We start from the raw sequence: 10,709 nt of genomic DNA, 5'->3' as shown, positions 1-10,709 counted from the left end.
GAGATGGGGATAGGATGAGATTGGATGGGAAGGAATTGGGATTGTTTGGGATGAGATGGATGGGATGGAGCTGAGATGGGATCAGATTGGGATAAAATAGGATGAGAGAGATGGATGGAACAGGATTGGGATGGGAAGGAATTGGGATGATTTGCGATGGGATGGATGGCTGGAATTGGGATGGGATGGAGCTGAGATGAGATGGGATCAGATGGGATGGGAGGATCTGGGATCAGACGGGATGAGAAGAAATTAAATAGGGAGGAAATTGTGATAGGAGAGAACTGAAATGGGATGGGAAGGAATTGGGGTGCAGTGGGATGGGACGGGAAGGAACTGGGATAATTCGGGATTGGGTGGATCTGATGGAATTGGGATGAGATGAAAGGGAAGGGAAAGGGAAAGGGAAAGGGAAAGGGAAAGGGAAAAGGAAAGGAAAGGAAAGGAAAGGAAAGGCCCCTCCCCCCCCCCTCCCCGTTTCCATGGCAACGCCCCCCGCACCTCCCCACGGCCCACAAGGGGGCGCCCCGTGGCGCGCGCGTCCTTCTTCATTGGCTGCCCGCCCCTTAGCCCCGCCCACAAACCCCGCCCCTTAGCAACAATCCCGCCCCTTAGCAACTCCCGTTAAGCACCACCCTGGGCGTGGCCTGGAGGCGTGACCGGCGTGCGCGCTCACCAATGGGAGAGCGAGGTGGGGGCGCGCCAGCCAATGGGAGCGAGGGGGCGTGTCCCCACAGCGGGGAAGCGCGCAGCGGGAGCGGCGGGGTGAGCGGGGCACGGCGACACCGGGGGGACACGGGGGACACCGGGGGGACACCGGGGGACAGCCGGGGGGTGGCAGAGGGGCCGGGGCAGCCCCGCGGAGCGGCGGGCGGGCCGCGGGCGATGGCGGAGGTGAAGCGGGCTCGGGAAAGGGGGGGTGGGGACAATCGCGGCCGCGCTGTCCCCTCGCGGTGTCACCTGTCACCCCCATCCCAAACCCCTGGATTTTTTCCCCCCCTCCGGGAGAGGTTCCCCCCTTCCATTCCCTCTCGGTTTTCTTTTATCCCGGTTTTTTTTTGTTTTTTTGGGGTTTTTTTCCCCCGAAATTTTTGGGGTTTTGGCGTTTTGGGGTTTGCACTTCCCAATCCCCGCCGGCATTCCCGCTCCCATGGGGCGATCCCAAGAAGGAGGAGGAGGAGGAGGTTTGACCCTCCAATTCCATCCCGGGGATTTTTTTGTTTTTTGGGTTTTTTTGGGATGTCACATCCCGAATTCCCGGCTGGCGGTGGCGTCTCCGCGCGCCGTTCATCCCGGGAAAAACGATTTGGGAAAGGCTCCAAGTTTGGAATCTGATCTCCCGTTTATCCCGGGAAAAGAAAAGCAATTTGGGAAAGGCTCCAGCGCCGGGAATCTGGAAAAAAAAAAAAAAATCCCAAACCTCGGGGGCGGTTTTTTTTTGGGGATGGGGAAAAAGGGGGAAACTGAGGCACGCGCGGCGGAGGGAATTCCCTAATCCCCGCTTTTCCCGGAGATTTGGGATGAGGGAATGCCCGTTCCAGGCCCTGGAGCTGCCGCTGGCTCCTCCCCGCCAGTGTCGCGGCCACCTCGGGGCCACCAAGGGGCCACCTCGGGGCCACCTCGGGGCCACCACGGGGCCACCAAGGGGCCACCACGGTCCCCGCAATGGGATGGGAATATGGGACTGAACTGGAGCCTTCCCATTCCCGCCCCATTCCCGCAGAATTCCCGGACGATGCCCCCCGGCCGCTGAAAGTGGGGACAGCGACATCGCCGCGCGGCGCCGGGGACAGATGGCGACAGCCGGCAAGGGTGAGTCCCCTGTGCCCTCCCTGTCCCCGGATCTTTTTTTTTTTTTTTTTTTTTTTTTCCCGAAATTTTGGGGTTTTTCCCGGCGTTTTGGGGTCTGCACTTCCCAATCCCCGCCGGCATTCCCGCTCCCATGGGGCGATCCCAAGAAGGAGGAGGAGGAGGAGGTTTGACCCTCCAATTCCATCCCGGGGATTTTTTTGTTTTTTGGGTTTTTTTGGGATGTCACATCCCGAATTCCCGGCTGGCGGTGGCGTCTCCGCGCGCCGTTCATCCCGGGAAAAACGATTTGGGAAAGGCTCCAAGTTTGGAATCTGATCTCCCGTTTATCCCGGGAAAAGAAAAGCAATTTGGGAAAGGCTCCAGCGCCGGGAATCTGGAAAAAAAAAAAAAAATCCCAAACCTCGGGGGGGGTTTTTTTTTGGGGATGGGGAAAAAGGGGGAAACTGAGGCACGCGCGGCGGAGGGAATTCCCTAATCCCCGCTTTTCCCGGAGATTTGGGATGAGGGAATGCCCGTTCCAGGCCCTGGCGCTGCCGCTGGCTCCTCCCCGCCAGTGTCGCGGCCACCTCGGGGCCACCAAGGGGCCACCTCGGGGCCACCTCGGGGCCACCACGGGGCCACCAAGGGGCCACCACGGTCCCCGCAATGGGATGGGAATATGGGACTGAACTGGAGCCTTCCCATTCCCGCCCCATTCCCGCAGAATTCCCGGACGATGCCCCCCGGCCGCTGAAAGTGGGGACAGCGACATCGCCGCGCGGCGCCGGGGACAGATGGCGACAGCCGGCAAGGGTGAGTCCCCTGTGCCCTCCCTGTCCCCGGATCCCGGGATCTGGGGCTTTCCCGGAGATTTTGGGGTCCCTTCTGTCGCTGTCTCTCTCCAGGGATTTGAGGGATCCCAAAAGCGCTCTGGGGTGAGACAAATCCCCAAAGCACTTTTGGGGAATCTTTGTGGGATTCTGCTCCGGGAATTTCCCTGTGGAATGAGGCTGGGAGAGCCCCAGGAGATTCCCAGGAAAAAAAAAAAGGAGTTGGGGACATCTTGGAGGGGACCCTGAGACCCCTGGGGGGATGCGGTGACCCCGAGGGTCCTGCAGGTTCTGATCCCAGAAATCCCAGATCCAGGGGATTCCCATATCCCACAAATCCCAGATCCCAGAAATCCCAGATTCCTGAAATCCCAGATCCTGTAAATCCCAGATCCAAGGAATTCCCTACTCCCAGATATCCCTGATCCCACAAATCCCAGATTCCAGAAATCCCAGATCCAAGGAATTCCCTCATCCCAGAAATCCCAGATCCTATAAGTCCCAGATCCAAGGGATTCTCTGATCCCACAAATCCCAGATCCATCAAATCCCAAATTCCATAAATCCCAGATCCAGGGAATTCCCTGATCCCATAAATCCCAGATCCAGCAGATTCCCTGATCCCCAAAGTCTTGGATCCAGCAGATTCCCTGATCCCACAAATCCCAGATCCCACAAACTCCAGATCCCACAAATCCCTGATCCAGGGGATTCCCTGCTCCCAGAAATCCTAAATCCAAGGGAATCCCAGATCCCATAAATCCCAGATCCAAGTGATTCTGTGATCTCAGAAATCCCAGATCCCATCAATCCCAAATCCAAGGGAATCCCAGATCCCACACATCCCAGATCCCATAAATCCCAAATCCAAGGGAATCCCCGATCCCACACATCCCAGATCCCATCAATCCCAGATCCCACAAATCCCAGATCCCATCAATCCCAAATCCAAGGGAATCCCAGATCCCACACATCCCAGATCCCATAAATCCCAGATCCAAGGGAATCCCAGATCCCATCAATCCCAGATCCAAGGGAATCCCAGATCCCACACATCCCAGATCCCACAAATCCCCGATCCAGCGGATCCCTGGCTGCCACCCCTGCCGGTCCCTGCTGTCCCCTGCCGAGGCCACCCCAAGTCCCCAAATCCCGGCACACCCCAATTCCCCCCGCTCCAATCCCACTCTTCCCAGAGGCCCCGTGCCCGGGAGGGGGCGGCCCAATGTCCCCAGGTGCCACCAGGGTGACAAATTTGGGATTGTCCAGGGCTGGGATCGGGGTTCCCGGGCTGGGCTCGGGATTTGGGATTTGGGATCCGCCCTCGGGATGGCCACGGCGCCACCCCGGAGTGTCCCCCGCGTGTCCCCACGTGTGTCCCCACGCTGTCACCGTGTCCCTCGCTGTCCCCCAGGAGCGCGGGAGGGACTTTGGGACCGAACAATGGCGGGGCCTGAAACCCGGGCTCGTTAAACCCCGGCTCATTAAACCCCGGCTCATTAAACCCCGGCTCATTAAATCCCGGGATTCCCGGCGCTGCCAGCACAAAGAGCCTTTTCTTCAGGCGACAAGGGAGGCGACAATCTGCTGCTGGCGGCGGTGACAATCTGCTGCCAGCTGGGAGCGGGCTCGGCGGGAGGAGGAGGAGGAGGAGGAGGAGGAGGAGGAGGAAGGGGCGGATTTTGCATGGAAGCGGCGCACGTGGAAAATCCCACGGGATTTGAGCCTCCCTGGGGACAGCGCTGTCCCCAAGCTGGTGGCCTGTCCTGCTGGCCTTGTCACAGCCGTGTCACCGAGCCTGTGTCACCTTGCCATGGCACCGCTCGGCCCGAGGAGGGAGTGCCGAGCCTGGGGACACCTGGGGACACTTGGGGACACCTGGGGACACTTGGGGACACCTGGGGACGCTTGGGGACACTTAGGGACCCTCTGGACATCGGCTGGTGGCACTTCCACGCTTTCCCCCCTTCTCACCTGTCCCCTGCCCCATGTCCCCATGTCCCCAGCCTGTGTCACTTGTCCTAAGGACATCACAGGAGGGAGCGGAGTCTGCCGAGCTTGGGGACACTTGGGAATGCTTGGGGACATTTGGGGACACTTAGGGACCTTCTGGACATCAGCTGGTGGCCGCTTCCTGCTCGGAGGGGAGTTGGCTGTGCTCACCGGTCACCTGTGTCCCTCTGTCCCTGTGTCACTTGTCCTGAGGACATCACATCAGGGAGCAGAGTCTGCCGAGCCTGGGGACAGCCTGGGGACACTTGGGGACACCTGGAGACCCTCTGGGCATGGGCTGGTGGCACTTCCACGCTTTCCCCCCTTCTCACCTGTCCCCTGCCCCATGTCCCCATGTCCCCAGCCTGTGTCACTTGTCCTAAGGACATCACAGGAGGGAGCGGGGTCTGCCGAGCTTGGGGACACTTGGGAATGCTTGGAGACATTTGGGGACACTTAGGGACCTTCTGGACACCAGCTGGTGGCCGCTTCCTGCTCGGAGGGGAGTTGGCTGTGCTCACCGGTCACCTGTGTCCCTCTGTCCCTGTGTCACTTGTCCTGAGGACATCACATCAGGGAGCAGAGTCTGCCGAGCCTGGGGACAGCCTGGGGACACTTGGGGACCCCTGGAGACCCTCTGGGCATGGGCTGGTGGCACTTCCACGCTTTCCTCCCTTCTGACCTGTCCCCTGCCAGCAGTCACCTGCGTCCCCATGTCCCCAGCCTGTGTCACTTGTCCTAAGGACATCACAGGAGGGAGCGGAGTCTGCCGAGCCTGGGGACAGCCTGGGGACACTTGGGGACACCTGGGGACACTTGGGGACCCTCTTGGCATGGTCCATTGGCAGGTCCCTGCTCGGAGAGGAGCTGGCTGTCCCCACAGGTCCCCTGTGTCCCAGGTGACACAGGGAGGGGGTGACAGGGAAGCCTCTCCCGGTGCCACCACGCTCCGCCCCGTGTCCCCAACTCAAGGCCACCTCCCCTGGGGACACGGCTGTGACCGGGGCCTTTGTCACCTGCAGGCAGCAAGGGGAAGGGCACAGGAGTGCGCTTCACCCCCGAGGGGACCCAGGGCCACCACCAGGAGGGGACACAGGGCCACGTCCACTTCCAGGAGCAGCTGCACGACTCGGCCGTGATGGTGACACAGGACAAGGACGGCCACTTCCTGGTCAAGGTGGGGACACGGGGGACAGCGGGGGGATGTCACCCTCCCCTGGGGACTCCGGGGCTCCCAACTCCCAAAAATTCCCGGATTCTGAGGCATTGCCACCCCAGAATTCCGTGTCATTCCCTAGGGCTGCTCCCAACTCCGGATCATCCCTCAGATCCAGCGCCACATTCAGGTGGCTTTGGGGACACGGGGGACACGTGGCACTGTCCCCTCTGCCCCGTTTTGGGGCCGCTGGGTCCATTCTGGATCCCAGCAGGGCCATTCCCAGCTTTTCCCGGTGATCCCGGCTGCATTCCCGTGGGTGGCACCGCTCCCGGGTGGGGACAAGGAGCCACCCGCGGTGCCACCAACGTGTGGCACCTGCAGCTGCCACCAGCGCTGAGTCAGAGCCTCGTGGCCGGAATTCCATCCCAAATGCGGCGCTGGCTCCGGGGGCGGCCCTTGCTGTTTTCCCACCACATGATGAGGGGGTGGCAGTGCCACCCACGGGGACACGGGGACGGGTCCCCGCTGGGGTTGGGATGTGCCTGGGAAAAGAAGATCCTCGTTGTTTTTCCGGGGTTTTTCAAGGGATAAATCCCAGAATGGGGGGGAAAAAAAAGAGCTTGGGGCTCATCCTGATTCCTTGGGCACTCCACAGAAAATTTGGGGATTTCAGCCCAGCCGGGAATTCCTTCCCAAAATCCCACCTCAAATGTCCCCATTCCGTGTGTCCTTGTCCCCAGTCCCTCTCCAGCTCTCCTCGAGCCCCTTCAGGCTCTGGAAGGTTCTCCCTGGATCCTTTTGCAGCTCTTTGGGATGATCCCAGCCCCTGGGGGGATTTTGGGATCCTGGCCCCGGATGTTTTTTCCCTCAGGGATCGTTCCCAGCTCGCTCCCTTCCCAAAATGGATTTTTCCAAGGCTCTGAAGGGCTCTGCTTTTTGTCATGACAGCGGAAAAATTCCATGGGAAGAGGCGCTCCTGCCTTTTCCAGGGACAGCTGGAAAACCTCTCCCTGCTCCTGTGACATACACGGGTCCTTATTGCCAGCATTTTGTCCCAAAATTCCATATTTTTCCTGCCTTTTTTTTGGGGGCAAAATCATCCTGTTTGTTACCTTTTCCTGATTTATTTCTGGAATTGTTCCTATTAGTTCCTAAATTATCTCCTGTTTGTTATTTCCTGCATTTTTTAGGGCACAAATCCCTTCCCCCCACAGGGATTTTACAGAGGGAATGTTTAGGATTTTACAATTCCCCCTCTCCAGGTGCTGTCCCCACCTTCCTGGGGACTCTCCAGTGTCCCTTGTCCCCAAGGGAGGGGGGTGACAATGGCAACCCCAGCCGTGGTGTCACCCCATATCCCGCTTTTCCAGGTGGGATTCCTGAAGATCCTACACAAGTACGAGATCACCTTCCTGCTGCCCCCCGTGCCGAGCCTGGGGAAGGACATTTGTCCCCTCCCTGTCCCCAACCCCAACCTGCGCATCATCAGTGTCACCTCCCTGCCAGAAGGTACCGTGTCCCCTCCTTGTCCCCAGCGTCCCCATCCTGTACCCGGCCCTTTTCCAAAGGGGGCACACCCAGGTGTCCCCTCAGTGTCTCGGGGAGGTGACAATTCCTTGTCCTCAGGGACGTCCCCGATGTCCCCAAACTCCGTTATTTTGTTGTTGTTGGGATTTGTTGGGATTGTTTGTTTGTTGGGATTTTCCTGTCCCGGGGGTGTCTGTGGGTCAGGGGGCTCCAGACACAAGGGACAGGGACAAGGATTGCTCCAGGAGGTGCCACCCACCACTTTGGGGACAATTGGGGCTGAGATCAAGGCCAGAATCAGGACCGGGATTGGAGGCAGGAGCTGGGATTGGGACCAGGATTAAGGCCGGAATCAGGAGTGGGACAAGGACCAGGATCGGGAATGGGACTAGGATTGGAATTGGGATTGAGATTGGAGCCAGGATTGGTATTGGAGCCAGGATTGGGATTGGAGCTGGGATCGGGATTGGAGCTGGGATCGGGATTGGAGCTGGGATTGAGATTGGAGCCAGGATTGGTATTGGAGCCAGGATTGGGATTGGAGCTGGGATCAGGGCCAGGGCCTCTCCGGAGCAGGGAAAGGAGCCGTGGGGAACTCGTGAGTGGCAGGGGGACAGGCAGGGCAGGGAGGGGACAGGGACAGGCAGGGCAGGGAGGGGACAGGGACAGGCAGGGCAGGGAGGGTACCGGAAGGTGCAGGGAGGGGCACAGAGGGTAAGGAGGGCACAGGCAGTGTGAGGAAGGTGCAGGCAGGGTGAGGAGGGCACAGGCAGGACAGGAAGGGTTTAGGGAGGGCAGGGAAAGTTCTGGAAGGTGCAGGCAGGGTGAGGAGGGCACAGGCAGGACAGGAAGGGTTTAGGGAGGGCAGGCAAAATTCTGGAAGGTGCAGGCAGGGTGACGAGGGCGCAGGCAGGGTGAGGAAGGTGCAGGCAGGATGAGGAGGGCACAGGCAGGATGAGGAGGGCACAGGCTGGCACAGGCAGGGTGAGAAGGGCTCAGGCTGGCACAGGCAGGGTGAGAAGGGCACAGGCTGGCACAGGCAGGGTGAGGAGGAGCTGGGATCAGGGCCAGGGCCTCTCCAGAGCAGGGAAAGGAGCCGTGGGGAACCCGTGAGTGGCAGGGGGACAGGCAGGGCAGGGAGGGGACAGGGACAGGCAGGGCAGGGAGGGGACAGGGACAGGCAGGGCAGGGAGAGTTCAGGAAGGTGCAGGGAGGGGCACAGGGGGTAAGGAGGGCACAGGCAGCGTGAGGAAGGTGCAGACAGGGTGACAAGGGCACAGGCAGGGTGAGGAAGTTACAGGCAGGATGAGGAGGGCTCAGGCTGGCACAGGCAGGGTGAGGAGGGCTCAGGCTGGCACAGGCAGGGTGAGGAGGGCACAGGCAGGGTGAGGAGGGCACAGATTGTCACGGGCAGGGTGAGAAGGGCACAGGCTGGCACAGGCAGGGTGAGGAGGGCACAGGCAGGATGAGGAGGGCACAGGCTGGCACGGACAGGGTGAGGAGGGCACAGGCAGGCACAGGCAGGGTGAGGAGGGCTCAGGCAAGGTGAGGAGGGCTCAGGCAAGGTGAGGAGGGCTCAGGCAAGGTGAGGAGGGCTCAGGCAAGGTGAGGAGGGCTCAGGCAAGGTGAGGAGGGCTCAGGCAAGGTGAGGAGGGCTCAGGCAAGGTGAGGAGGGCTCAGGCAAGGTGAGGAGGGCTCAGGCAAGGTGAGGAGGGCTCAGGCAAGGTGAGGAGGGCTCAGGCAAGGTGAGGAGGGCTCAGGCAAGGTGAGGAGGGCTCAGGCAAGGTGAGGAGGGCTCAGGCAAGGTGAGGAGGGCTCAGGCAGCTCTCGGCAGCTCTCGGTGTCCCGCTGCCAGGGCACAGCGTGCGCTGCGAGTACATGGCGCACAAGGAGGGCGTGCTGAAGGAGGAGCTGCTCCTGGCCGGACACAGCCGTGGCCAAGTCAAGGTCACCGTCCAGGCCCGGGTCATGGGTAAGGGGCTCGGCTCTGGGGGGGTTCTGGGGTCCCTTCCTGTCCCGTCCCCACCCCCCCAGGCCACACTCTTCCCAGTTGTCCCAGTTCAGGCATGGCGCTGTCCCAGCTCCGGGGCACTGCTAAGGGATTGCCCAAAATGGGAGATTTCATCCCAAAAATTCTCCAGCCTGGGGGTTGAAGAGAGCCCTGGGTAGGGATGAGGGGAGGGGGTGGGGGGTGACACCAATGTCCCCGGGGCCCTTGTGCCTGGCTGCGTCCCCCCTTTGTCCCTGGGACCCTCCTCTTGTCCCTGGGATGTCCCCCTGTCCCTGGCACCCCTTTGTCATCGGGACCCCCCAATCCCTGGGACCCTCCCTATAAACCTCAACACCCCCTTGCTCCCCGTGTCCCCCACCCCACATCCCAGCCACCCCCAGCCCCCTGAGGTTGTCACCACCCCTGGGCAGTGACCACAGCGGTGACACAAAGGACAACACATCCCCCACCCACCCAGCCCCAGCATTGGGCCTAAAACCCCCCCAAACCCCTTAAAAAGGGGCGTTCCCACCCCCCACAAAGGGACAGCGAGCTGTCCCCGAGCCGTGTCCTCTGATGTCCCCAGACCGTCACCACGGGACTCCGATGCTCCTGGACGGGGTGCGCTGCGTGGGAGCCGAGCTGGAATACGACTCGGAGCAGAGCGAGTGGCACGGCTTCGACTGACCCCAAACCCCACCCCGGGGGACCCCAAAGTCCCCAAAGCACAGCACGGTCCCCAAAGAGGGCAGGGGGGACCCCGCTTGTTGCTGCTGCCGCTGCTTCGCCCTCACCCCGCAGCCCCGGGGGGGTTTTGGGGGAATTGTGCCTCTTGGGGTGGGAATTTTCCTCTTTTCTGGGGTGGGGGAGGAATTTTGCCTGTGGAATGTGGGGCAGGACTGGGGGTCCCCCATGGCTTCAGGGTTGGGGCCATGTCCCCTGGCCGTGTCCTTGTGTTGCTGCCAGCACCTCTTTTTGGGGTTTTTTTTTTTTCTGTTTTTATCAGATTTTTTCCTGGTTTTTATCTCTCTTTTCCTTTTTTTTTTTTTCCCCCTCATGGTACAAGGACCAGGAGCAGTTTCAGGAGGTTTTATGTGCCTACAAATATATATATATATATATATATATAAATACAAAGATATCTTACATGCCTGTGGGGGGGTTAAAGTACAAAATCCCACCTTGGGAAGGATGAAAATCCCACTGGGAATGGGCTGGGAGCCCAGATCCTCTCCATGAACCTGCCCAGAGGGACAATGGACACCCCTGGGTGGAGAATCCCCAAGAGTCCTGGATGGGGGATGGGGAGGGGTCATGAGGCCAATTCCAGTTAAAGCGGGGCTGGGACAGGGTGGGGACAGGACTGGGGTGCCCAGGATAAGGGGGGGTCTCAGTCTGGGAGGGAATCGATGGTGCCAGG

At 60.4% G+C, this 10,709-nt stretch overlaps 1 protein-coding gene across 3 annotated transcripts; it reads left to right on the top strand.

The window, feature by feature from the left end:
* Nucleotides 1-454: 454 nt before the first annotated feature.
* On the top strand, nt 455-10,418 carry CUNH20orf27 (chromosome unknown C20orf27 homolog). 3 transcript variants are annotated; one of them, XM_041427586.1, is made up of 6 exons: nt 455-765; nt 1,724-1,812; nt 5,636-5,790; nt 7,143-7,281; nt 9,155-9,271; nt 9,876-10,418. In XM_041427586.1, the coding sequence occupies exons 1-6, from the start codon at nt 710-712 to the stop codon at nt 9,974-9,976; spliced, it is 657 nt and encodes a 218-aa protein (XP_041283520.1). In that variant the 5' UTR covers nt 455-709; the 3' UTR covers nt 9,977-10,418. The 3 variants fall into 3 exon arrangements, with proteins under 3 accessions (XP_041283520.1, XP_041283522.1, XP_041283521.1); XM_041427588.1 differs by having other exon boundaries at nt 461-691; XM_041427587.1 differs by lacking the exons at nt 455-765; nt 1,724-1,812 and adding an exon at nt 2,301-2,604.
* The last annotated feature ends 291 nt before the right edge of the window (nt 10,419-10,709 follow it).

This window comes from Onychostruthus taczanowskii, unplaced genomic scaffold (assembly GCF_017590055.1).
Source record: "Onychostruthus taczanowskii isolate IOZ18803 unplaced genomic scaffold, ASM1759005v1 scaffold117, whole genome shotgun sequence".
NCBI lineage: Eukaryota > Metazoa > Chordata > Aves > Passeriformes > Passeridae > Onychostruthus > Onychostruthus taczanowskii.
The sequence above is the reverse complement of the archived record's forward strand: the minus strand, read 5'-3'. Positions and strand labels throughout refer to the sequence as shown.